The sequence below is a fragment of the Octopus bimaculoides genome, chromosome 1 (assembly GCF_001194135.2).
Source record: "Octopus bimaculoides isolate UCB-OBI-ISO-001 chromosome 1, ASM119413v2, whole genome shotgun sequence".
Taxonomy (NCBI): domain Eukaryota; kingdom Metazoa; phylum Mollusca; class Cephalopoda; order Octopoda; family Octopodidae; genus Octopus; species Octopus bimaculoides.
Window position 1 is genome coordinate 132,022,401 of NC_068981.1, and position 12,942 is coordinate 132,035,342.

Here is a 12,942-nt window from a genome sequence, read left to right on the forward strand (position 1 = left end):
GTGGGGGGGGGGGCAGGAGGCAACGACAGCAGGCTAGCTGTTACAGGAATGGTGGAGGGAATAAAGGGTTGAGCAAGACTAATTCTGGCAAAATCTGATGATAGAAGAGGGAAGGAGGAGATAGGGGCATATGAGTTAACTCCGCTTGAATGTAATGAAGGAGATGGGGAGCAGGACGAAGGTATGTAGGATGTAACAAAATTGTTTAGCCATGCTAGTCTCTTGGTCACTTGCCACATGACCCTAAAACTTATTTTATTTTATTCTTTTTCCTTCCTTTTAACCAACCATCAATGTTAAATTTTACCAGGCCATCATGTAGCAGACGGGGCAGATGGGCAAGTAAGAGGAATGTATGGACCACATGGCAATAGGAAGTTGAGAGCGAATTGAAGCAGGAAAATGAATTCTGTATCTGCGAGGAAATGTGATTAAAATGTTGAAATGAGAGGTGTGTGTGTGCGTGTGTGTGTGTGTGCATGCATGCGTGTGCACATGCGTGCGTGTGTGCATGTGTGCGCAAGCATTTAAATCAGCACAAGTACACTATTAGAACAGTGGGGGTATTAAAAAAATGAAGAAAGAAATTGAAACTGAAGAATATTGAGATGTACCAAAATTAAACAAAAATAAAAATTGCATGACTAGGTGAAGCACTGGGTGTTGAATTGATGATTTTTTTCTTTCTTCCTCTTTTTTAATTTTGTCGCTTTTTTTCTTTCTTTGCTCATGTTTGTGCTGTCTTCAGTTTTGAATTTGCATTTTAATGTGGTTTTTGTATTACATATGTGTGGAGGCGCAATGGCCCAGTGGTTAGGGCAGCGGACTCGTGGTCATAGGATCACGGTTTCAATTCCCAGATTGGGCGTTGTGAGTGTTTATTGAGCGAAAACACTTAAAAGCTCCACGAGGCTCCGGCAGCGGATGGTAGCGAACCCTGCTGTACTCTTCCACCACAACTTACTCTCACTCTTACTTCCTGTTGTGCCTGTAATTCAAAGGGTCAGCCTTGTCACACTGTGTCACGCTGAATATCCCCGAGAACTACGTTAAGGGTACACGCGTCAGTGGAGTGCTCAGCCACTTGCACGTTAATTTCACAAGCAGGCTGTTCCATTGATCGGATCAACTGGAACCCTCGACGTCGTAAGCGACGGAGTGCCAACAACAACAGTATTACATATGTATCACATACATACATGTTACATTCCAGTAAACATATTTCAAATATTAAAAAAAAAACGAAGCAAATAGTTGAAATGATTTCTAACATTGGCACAATAGCACAGATGTAGTTGGGACAAGAGTAAAATTGAATAGTAGTAATAAACTGTTATCTATTATTTTCTTGACAGTCAATCAGTTGCCATTTCGCCAACTCCTGCTGCTACTATATAGATGTCAAAGGTACAACACATGAGAATATTGCAAAAGAGATAACTGATGTTGCCAGGCAAAAAATTACAAAATTGTTTGGTGAACAAGATGCACAAGACAAGGAAGTCTCAATACAGGTACACAGTGTTTTTCCTTATTATGAAATTGACACACTACCTAGTTTGCTACATTTTAATTACGTTTCACCATCGTCATCAGTGTTCATTATTTACATTTGACAGATATTTATCCTCATCTTGTTTGTTGTTAACACAACGTTTCGGATGATATATCCTCCAGCCTTCATCAGGTGTCTTGGGGGAAATTTCGAACCTGGGTTCTCATTCCTAAGATATTTTTCGATGCTAATTCAGGCCATATGCTCATGGGCAATTATGGAGTGAATTTTAGGGCTTATAAATGTAATATTTTCCTATCCTTTCTTAATATCGGTTCCCATATGCTACTCATATCTGCACTCGGTCTACTTAGGAGGCTGTTGCATCCTAGCATATGTGCTGCTTCTTTTAGTTTTCGTATTTCCAGTGGCGTTCTCTATCTATTATTTTAACTTCATCCCACAAAGATCTTGGAAATCTGCCAGCCCAATGGTTTCCCTTCGTGGCAGAATTAATAGTCAAGACTATTCAAGCATTTTATCTGATCAAATTCATTCTATTGTTGTGGAACTGTTTCCGGAAGAAAACGCAATCTTTCAGGATGATAATGTACCAATTCACACAGCTAAAGTTGCTACTGAATGGCACGAGGAACATTCTAGTGAAGTTGAACATCTTATCTGGCCACCACAGATCTCAATATTATTGAACATTTATGGTGCATTTTAGAAAAATAAATAAGGAGTCGATATCCTCTACTATCATCACTACAAGAACTGGAGACTGTTTTTGCTGAAGAATGGACAAAAATTCCTTTGGAAATAATTCAAGCTGTAATTACTGCCAAAGGTGGTCCTGCCCAATATTAAAATAAATTTGTTTGAAATTTTAAGGTGTTTCCATTATTTTGACAAACTCCTGTGTGTGTGTGTGTGTGTGTGTGTGTGTGTGTGTGTGTGTGTATATATATATATATATATATATATATATATATACATACATATATACACACACACACACACACTTTCTTGGTGTTACTTCTCACCCTACACAGCTACAGTGAAAGAAAAAAATATATGTATATTCAGTTATACATGCATATGAACACTCACATAATCATTTGAATAACTATTTTTATCTTAGTTAATACTTATACCTGTTTTTTTTTATGCATTTCAGGAAACTTGGCAGATAAGAGGTCGGCTGGTGAAAGGAATAGAAGCCAATTTATAACTGAATTAATGAAGTTGACATTTTGTGATTTTTTGAAATATTCTTTAGAGAATACTAACAAATAATTTTAATAAAAGTTAATTTTTGTTTTGTTGACCTAAACTAAAAAAAAATTTTGATTATTGAAATATTCGATATTTTATAAAGGTGCTACTTGTGATCCACCACAGCATCCATAGTGTACACTGTCAAGTGACCAAATTTGGGTTAGGAATAGGGTTAAGGATAGGGTTAAAGTTAGGGTTGGCTTTAAGGTTTGGGTTCAAGTTAAGGTTAGGGTTTAATTACATGCTAAAATGTAAACAGCCAGGCAGACTACACACTAAAGTGGCACCTAGTATTTTGATTTTGAAGTTATAGCTATGTTTGTATTATTTTTTTTTTACAATTTGATTTTTAAAAATAGTAATTGTTTAACTAACAATTAGTTATATAAAGTTCTCACTGAAAAATTAAAGATGATTTATTTTGTTGAATTGTGAAATAAAAGGTGGAGGGGAAGAGTGTTTATTTGTGAATTGATGGTAAATATTCTATTGAATAAATAACCAGAAGTTTAATCTTTTATCATTCACATTATTCTGTTAAAAGTAATGCTTATTTATTCACATTGCTTTGAATTAATCATGCATTATTTTGTAACTGTGAGATTTTGTATGAGGCAACTGTTAATTTTTAGAATGATATTGTAAGGTTGGTAAGCCATATCTGACCAGTTTGAACATAAAACAGATAGAATATTTTGGTTAGATATGGCCAGTTTGAATGCTAAAGAGTTAAGTATTCTAATTAATCTCTAAAACACCCACCAGCATGATTAACCCCATGACAACAGTTTGCACTGACAGTAATCATCATGACGGCCAAGATCAGCAATTAGCACACGACAAAGGTTCAGTGTATATTTACGTTAACCACTTTAAAGCATGCATTGTTTATTTATGTAAACTGTCATCACTGGGTAGAACACTCATGCGGTATTACTGTGAAAATAAGATTACTCAATAGCGTGAGAAGAATTTGCTGAATGTGTACAAATTTGATGGGAAGTCATAGTGGAAATGGTGGTGCAACCACCAAAATTGCTGCTTTTATACTATTATGGTGATGAAGTCTCGAACCGAGTTGGAAATATTTACATGAAGAGCCTAACAAACCTATCAGATTCCTTGAAATTTGCATGGTGGCCTCTATTATAGATTCCATGAGTGATAGCTGATATTTATATCAACCAGTATACAAACAGGTACAAAACTGCAGCAGATATGGCTGTGTATATTTTCGTCATCTGATTCAAAGTGAGTACACAGCGCACGTAAACACAGTATCAACTGATATTATAGGGTTAAATACAAAACACACTGATATTTTTAATACAGATTACTTTTGTATTTTGTTGTTTGGTAATAGTTTTATAAATTTTTGTTATAGCTTTTTAAGTTAGTGATTAAAATGCTATCAAAATAATTTGGGAAATAAATCATTGAGTTCCATGTAATTGATAATGTTTATTTCATTGATTATCTGAGAATATTATTGAATATATGTACATGTTGAATACATATTTTATACAATTTTGTACCTTAGACTTCATATTTCTTGCTAATAGAATCATTATACTTCATTGATACAGCATTTCCAGAATTGTCTCCCATACATCGTGACCAACTATAGGTGTAATGGTATATAAATAAATGTATTCAGACTAATAATCTTACCTTGGTTGTTATAGTCACATTTTAGGTTATCAATAAGTTTAAAGGTCCTAATTTTCACCACTTCATTTTCCTAAAAGACTGTGCTAGTGAATAAAAGTAGTCAGTCAGACTATACCTGCCTGCCTCTCTTTTCTCTCATATATATATATATATATATATATATATATATATATATATATATATATATAGTATTCAGTCAATTCAAGGATGTCTTATCCTCTTAGGGGTGTAAAATATCCAAAACTTTCACTGGTTTAATCCACAATTCTTTCAAAGGAAGTCTCCACAATGTGCATGGGATTTTTGTAAGCATTATTCAATAAAAGTTGACAAAATGGAGAGTTGGCAAATATGTAAATTAATTTATTAACATAGTTCTAAGTTAAAAACTGAATACAAATAAATTCAAATTGAATGTATTTGTATTCAGTTTTTCTCTTGGAATTTTGTTAATAAATTACGTTACATCTTTACCAACTCTCCACTTTCTCAACATGTGTGTATATATATTCTTTTACTTGTTTCAGTCATTTGATTACGGCCTTGCTGGAACACTGCCGTGAATGGTCTTAGACCCCAGGACTTATTTTTTAAGTCTAATACTTATTCTATCAGTCTCTTTACCAAGTCACTAAGTTACAAGTGCATAAGCACACCAACACCGGTTGTCAAGTGGTGATTAGGGGACAAACATGGATACACACATATAGTCCAAGACTTTGGTAGAAAGCATTTACCCAAGTTGATACACAGTGGAGCTGAACCTGGAACCATGTGGTTGAGAAACGAGCTCCTTACCACACCGCCACGCCTACGCCTATATATATATTTACATATCTGTGTGTGTGTGTGTAAAAGTGAGGTTGTGTGTAAATCCACATAACTTCTGAAGTTCACAACTGATTTTCTCTAAACTGGGAACATACATTACTTAAGTTCCAGAGATGGTTTTAGACTCTTAAAATCTTTCACATAATTAGTATCAGGCCCTCTGAGAGCAGAAAACACCCTTTCCTGGGTTATGTGGAGAAGGGAGGTAACTCTTCGGGAAGTAACTTTCAGAAATTGATTGTCTCCCTTATATCACAGTCTCAATTGGCTGTGTGAAAGAGCAATACTGGCTCCAAAAAACAGCACTGTAAGTAAAATCAATGAGTAACTGCTGCAGTAGCTTCCAGGAAGTCCTCATATCTATAAACCAGCTGATATAATCCCAGATCCAGAAGAGATGGTATATTATCCAACAGAATCTTTCAGTTCATTGAACCTCCGAGACTACCTCCCCACAGATTGGAGCTAAAAGTGGGAACTCCGGTAATGTTATTGAAGTATTTGGATCCACCAACACTTTGCACTGGGACACGCCTGGTGGTAAAGAAGATGAGGCCACCAATCTCTCTGGATGTGGAAAAGGAGAGGATGTTTTCATACCCAGAATTCCTCTCATTCCATTAGGAGCAGAAATTCCTTTTTCATTCAGAAGAATGCAATTTCCTATTTGTATCAGCTTTGCAATATCTATCAATAATCCCAGGGTCAAACACTGTCTGTGGTAAAACTTCACTTGGAAGAGTCATGTTATTCACATGAGCAATTAAATGTCGGCTGCTCTAGAGTGGGAAACAAAAAAACTCTATTTACATTTGTTCCACAAGGGAAAACAAAAAATATTGTTTACCAGGAGGTTTTGTAGGAATTACTACATCCAGCGATGTGCTCCAGTATCCACTGCTCTTTGTGAAAGGTAAAGATGGATAACATTTTGGCACAATACTAACAAACCCAAAGACCCAGCAAGCCAAGTGAGACCATAACCATGACCTATGCCAATTTCACATAACCAGCCCATTTAAGAGCACCCTTCAATCATTGGGCAATAAACTGCACTTGCGAAGACCTGTTGAAGCAAATAAAGTCATTGTTGTGGCCAATGACAGTATCACCTGATTGGCACCCATGCACGTAAATAGCACCATTTGAGCATGGTCGTTGCCAGTGCTGCCTGACTGGCCCCCATACTGGTGGCATATAACAAGCACCCACTACACTCTCAGAGTGGTTGGAATTAGGAAGGGCATCCAGCTGTAGAAACATTGCCATATCAGATTGGAGCTTAGTGCAGCCTTCTGGCTTACCAGCACTCAGTCAAACCGTCCAACCCGTGCCAGCATGGAAAGCAGACGTTAAACGACGATGATGATGATGGTGAAGTTAATCAAATATTAAATTCATATTTCTGAGCATAATCTCTTCAGAGGGAAAAGAATATACCCCTAGATGTTATGTATGTTTGTAAATTCATCACTATGATGATTTTACAAACAAGCATACATAACATCTAGGGATATATTTTTTCCCTCTGAAGAGAATGCTCAGAAATATGAATTTAATATTTCATTAACTTCACTGTGTATAATTGAAACAGCTCTAAGGGATAATGATTGATTTGTTGCTGATAATAAACTCTTATTAACGTGTGTGTATACATACATACATACATACATACATGCATGCATTCATATCATCTTCATTTAACATCAATTTTCCATGCAATCAACAGGATTCATCAACCTGCAGAGCCACTTTGAGTGCCAATGTCATCTTTGCCATTTTCATGTCACCAGCATTAGTGAGGTTGCCAAGCAACTTGCAAGGCAAGGGAGGAATAGGAAGAAGGAAAAGGCTTCCTCAACTAACTGGGGCTGGTGTAATATTTGAGAGTTGGAAGAGGGTGTGATTGTTCTATGTAAGGTGGTGAGAGGTGGTGAAGAGACAGACATGGGAAATGCAGGGAAGAAGTATTAATCAAACTTGTTAAACTCATCCTGGCTATGTATGTGTGTTGTCTTGTATCAAGTAAATGAGCTAAAGAAAACCAGCAAGTCTGAACAAAATTTTCATTTAGTTAATATGTGCACATCACATCTTCTGGATGAGCTCAGTTCACATCACCACTGATGTGATTTGAGGTCATCAATTATACTTTTAGCTGAAACAGGCAGTGAGAGCTGGCTGAATCGTTAGCAAACTGGGCAAAATGCTTAGTGGTATTTCGTCCATCCTTAGATTCCCAGTTCAAATTTTGCCAAGGTCAACTTTGCCTTTCATCCTTTCAGGATCAATAAAATATATTCCAATTGAGAACTGGGGTCAATATAATTGACTTAACTACTCCTGGGTAAGAGTACAAGAACTGCATCCTCTGCCAAGCCATGTCGAGCCAGTGTGACAGGGTAGGCTCATCAAACCAGAATGACAATCCAATCCAAAAGCTAAGATTCGGTTTACTAAACTTCAGATTCACTCATAGTAAATCTAAATATGATTTGTGTTTCTTTTATTTATGTATTATCTATGTTCACAACTAGAAAATTGATCTTTTGTATTTTCCCACCTCTTTTAACCAACTGAAAGATTTAACTTCACCTTTCTGAATAACTCTCAGATAATTTATCCTCTTCGCTTCAAATATAAAGAAACATTGAGAAGTCATTCAGGACTTGCACTCAACTTCTATCAGGCACTGCAACAGATAAAATTACTTTCTATAGTTCTTTGCTAAGAGCTGAAAAGTCAAAACTCATTCACCACTAATGCCACTGCAATGGACAACAGCAGCAGGTATAGCTAGTGACTGTCAAAATAGTAGCAGATTAGTCCTGTGTCCAGCTAGCCTATCACAGCACATAAATACTTTGACCCAGCTACACTGTCATCATTGTCATGCAAGCATACACATACTTTTCACAATCAAGCATTCTCATCTAAACTGCCAAACACACTTACACACCTGAATTGGTAATGATTCAGAATGGAAAATCATGTAATGTTCATAAATAAGTATTTTCTTATACAACAAATGCTTTGTCTACATTTGTTCTCACATTTGTTTATACTTCTTTACACGAGTGACTCATCACCAAAAACTATAATGTTACAGGATCTTTCAACATCATTCACACTTTCTCAAGCATCCCACTCAGGGTTTATCTGTCCTGGACTTGCATCCCTACAGCAACTCCCCGTTAACAGCTCTCTTAGTCCAAAATCACCAGATTTTTCTGGGGTTTAACCTTGAAGCTTCATCAGTTGATGACTTTGCAGAGTGGGTGTCCTGCAAAATCTCCAACAGCCCATTCTGCAGGCTTAAAGTGTACCTTTTAGTCTTTGTCTTAATACATCTCTGTGGTATGACGTCAGTGTCTGGGGAGGCTGACCGGAAGGGCGAGTTGACCGGAAGGGGAAAAAGGGCAGAGGGAGCCTCGATCGGGATTCGTGCCCTTTTCGAACGGGGCTGCGGTCAGGACAAGACGTGTTAAGCGACGCTCTAGGTTTGGGAAGGTTTGGGAGAAGCAGCTGCTATTCCTGGTGTACTTTGGGTCGGGGCAAGCTTCAAGGATCGGATACCGCAAGACGGACTCGCAGTCGAGGAAAGGAAAACCGAGGTAAGGCGATTACATCTACTCGTACGCACACACCACAAGTTCCTGATACTTTGCACATTTTCTTTTAGTTTCTAAAGCACTGTATGCTCCTGTATGATCACTTGTTTTGTCACCTCAAAAATAATCATGTCTAGCTGTAGTGAAACATTAGATGTCTGCTCAGATCTGTATGCAACTACCATTCATAAGCTATGTAGAAGCCCATTCTTATTTTTAGAGTTTGTCTATGGCTTTAACAAATAGAATTATCTTCTTTAGTCTATGGTGGCATTTACTTGTGCTGAGAGTAATATTTATTGTTCTTAAGAACTGCCTTGAGCACCCACTCATGGCGCCAATGATAGCTGCCTTCTCTAAAGGCCTTGGGCCTTTAGTGAAGACAGGGATTCTCTTTCTGAGGAAAGTTGGCAGGAAGGTATCTTACTTTTGCTGAAGATGTGAAGGTTAACTAGGCTTTACAGGATATTGTACACAGCTTAGACAAAGAACTGAATGTGATGGAAGTTCACTAGCATGATCTTTGACCAAGTAATCCTGTGCTGCAGCATGCTCTCTCACCTGCAACCCTGCTTCCTAAACCCCATTGTTCTACTCATTGCAAGGATCTCTTCCTGGAAAAGATGAGCCTCTCTTTACCAACCTGTGAAATATCTCAAACATACTCTATCAGCTGCCTTGACACCTACCAACTTCTATTGCTTTAGTCTTGTCTCTACTACATTCCCTAATCCCTGTTTCATCCAGTTCTTATCTTGATGCCAGTTGATAACACCTGGTCTCTGAGGTGTCTGTATTGCAGGACTTACCTTGTTCATGCTACAATAAACTCTTCAGTGAGGGCCACCAAATGGTACAATGCTGCACTTCTGAGGCTAAAGGAAACCAATACCACTAATAGACAAAATTCAAAAGACTATTAGTTTTTAAAATAATATATGTAACAATGATAAATTTACAATGATTATGTCATTGAAAAATCTGTATAGAATGTATGACAAATAGGTGAAGTAACAGGAAGTAGTTAATGATAATCTAAGACTAAAATTCTTGATGGCCCCACTACAACCACAGCCCTTGAAGGGTTGGATTTAGTGAAACAACTAGACTCCAGTACTTATTTTTTTAAGACTGGGTGCTTAGCCTATCAGTCTCTTTTTGCTGAACCACTAAGTTATGGGGACAGAAACAAACCAACAAACAAACAAGCATCAGTTGTCAAGCAGTGGTAGAGGACAAACACAAAGACACACACATAAATTTATATGTATAAAATATGTACTGGAGTCTAGTTGTTTCACTAAACCTGTCAAGGTGGTGGCCAAGCATGACCATAATCTAATGACTGAAACAAATTAAAGACATAGAGACACAATGGGCTTCTTTCAGTTTCTATCTACCGAATCCAAAGTTCACTCACAAGGCTTTGGTTGGCCTGGTGAAAGACACTTGCACAAGGTTTCATACAGTGGAACTGAACCCAAGATTACCTGGTTGAGAAGCAAACTCTTAATCACACAGCCATACCTATAATTATTTACTATTTGTTTTGGTCTTAACTCCATACCTCCTTTTGTAGTGTTAACATGGAATGTTGCATTATTGAGATTTGTGATTAACAGTGCAATTGCTCGTCAATCGTGCTTTTATTTCATTATCTGCCATTATATGTACATACAATGAAAAATTGACAAGACTCAAGACATCGAAACTGGAATTTCTTTATATCAGTTATCAAAAACAAAACTGGATCTTTTCTATTTGGCTGCACCTGTGGAAATTTCAAAGTTTAACGAAAATTTTAAAATTTGGTGTATTAATGTAATTTTCCAAGCTGAATCTGAGAAGATATTTCACTTTTCTCAGAAATTATAAAAAAAAGTTATAGAGGTTTAAAGTTTGATAATTTTCACCCAGTCAGAAAACAGGATTTGAAAGCTATCATTTTGTGCATGACAACATGTTTTCAATCATCATCATCATTTAACGTCTGTTTTCCATGCTGGCATATGTGAGTTGTCAAATGTAAACTAATGAAATATTGGCAGAAGTCTGCTTTATGCACGCCATACAACCCCTCATAACGTTTTTAATATTTGGAATTTTCAGAAAAGTTTTGCGAATTTGTATTCTTCACACAGAAATTCATATGATTATGCAAAAACCAAAACAAAAAATTGAGGGTGCATGGTTTAAAGCCTATTTAACTGTTATTTTTAGCATATCTCACGACCATCTGAATGAGTAGAATATATTTGTCTACACATGTTCTCTTGCAGACAAAAGAGTTCTCATGCTTGGCTTGTTATATGGAAACAAGCATGAATGTGTCTGGCTTACGATTGGCTAAAATTACCCCAAATTTGCAAACTTTAAAAGCTATTAACTCTTTATTTATCGATGTATGGCGAAAATGAATTTCATGGCATTGATTAGTACATAAAACTACATCATTACACCGAATACGAAATCAATCCGAATAGAAATTGAAGAGATTGAAAATTGGCAACCAAACAGAAAGGATCCATAAAATCGTAATGTAAAACTAACAATGTTATTTCTCTTTGTTCGTGGTGATGGCGGCAACTATATCACTTATAATGATGATGCATAAATATGCTGGGTTTTTACCCTAGTTGGGATTTTCCCCTCCAGAAGTGCACGTATGCGCATGCTCCTATAATCTTCACTCTTGTAAATGTCTATTATCACTTTTCTTATTCGCAACGTGTCACATACGCTATGTGTTCATTCTTAAGGCTTTATTTATTTCTCTCGGTTTAATATGAAGTTTAACACTGATTTCTCATCTGCTAACTCTGTTTTTGTTTCACCACACTTCATTAACTTCATTTGCAACAGTTCTGCACACTTTTCAGTAATTTCGGAAACCATATATGCCAGAAATGTCAGAAATCTTGTCACCCCACCTCGTACGAACCTACATTGTTTTATTAACTTCAATCGTTTTTTTAATGAAGATGTTTGGTAAGTATGTATTTAATACGTTTTATGAATGCCATCTATTTATATTTTATACAGTGGAGTGTACCTTTAGAATGCATTTTTGTTGTCATTCACCTTTATACGAAGATGTGAAAGTGATTCTCATATTGAAAAATACCAACCAGCTCCACGCCCCTCCGTCCAATATTGAAATAGTGCAACATTTTTGCTCCAATCTTTATTAAGAAGACAGAATTAGTTTACATCCATATAATTCTTTATTCGCTATGCTGTGGTGTTCTATAAGTTTAACAATTTTGAACTCCTTTAATTAAAAAAAAAAAATTAAATTCTGCAGTTTGTCCGCCCTTTTACAATATTCACAGCACCCGGCTACGAAAAATATTGTTTTAAACGAACTTTAATGAGCTATTTTCGTTGTGGTTTAGCCTGAGTCAACTCTCATCGAGCAGGCCTATAATCAAAGGTGTCCCAGTCAGAATAATTTCTCTAGTTTCGTTTTTAGTATAGACATAATCAACTTTTTTCTTTTTGCGAGAAGCGAGATGCACAGGTAAAAAATAATTAAAGTTGATTTTGGAATTTTCTACGCGCGGGAATTTATACACGATTATGAAAATCATTTTTTTAAAAATCACAGTTTAAAATACGGATAGTCCGGATTTTTGGCTTTAATCCCAGCAATAGATTATTAAATGTGTTTGTGGAGAGAAAGACATTGAAAAAACATCAATACGTCAGACTGACAAACTAACGAGGTAGGCATGAGGTGGTCGTGTGATGTTAAAAATAACAGTTAAATAGCCCTTAAATCACGCACGAGGCGTTACTATGCACACAAACGCTAAAATTTTCTGAAAATTCCGAAACAGAAAGTTATGAGGAGTTATATGGCGTGCTTAAAGCAGAATACCGCCAATTTTTCGTACAACAGTGTTGAATGTCTCCATCTTGTTTTTAAGATAACTGAATATGATTAAGGAAATGCTGCTATTTCAAGCCGGTCAATCGACCGCGTAGTTTTGCATTATGTCTGATGTGACTACTATGTTTATTTGTTGACCTTCTTACATTAATATACTTAAT

At 36.5% G+C, this 12,942-nt stretch overlaps 1 protein-coding gene across 5 annotated transcripts in view; it reads left to right on the forward strand.

The window, feature by feature from the left end:
- Nucleotides 1-4,446, forward strand: part of LOC106874674 (phytanoyl-CoA dioxygenase, peroxisomal) — a 45,359-nt gene extending 40,913 nt beyond the window's left edge. For all 5 annotated transcript variants that reach the window (XM_052970868.1, XM_014922474.2, XM_014922473.2 and 2 more), the window contains exons 7-8: nucleotides 1,356-1,514; nucleotides 2,676-4,446. In XM_052970868.1, coding sequence (XP_052826828.1) covers nucleotides 1,356-1,514; nucleotides 2,676-2,729 — 213 coding nt within the window. In that variant the 3' untranslated portion in view covers nucleotides 2,730-4,446. The remainder of the gene's footprint in view (nucleotides 1-1,355; nucleotides 1,515-2,675) is intronic.
- The last annotated feature ends 8,496 nt before the right edge of the window (nucleotides 4,447-12,942 follow it).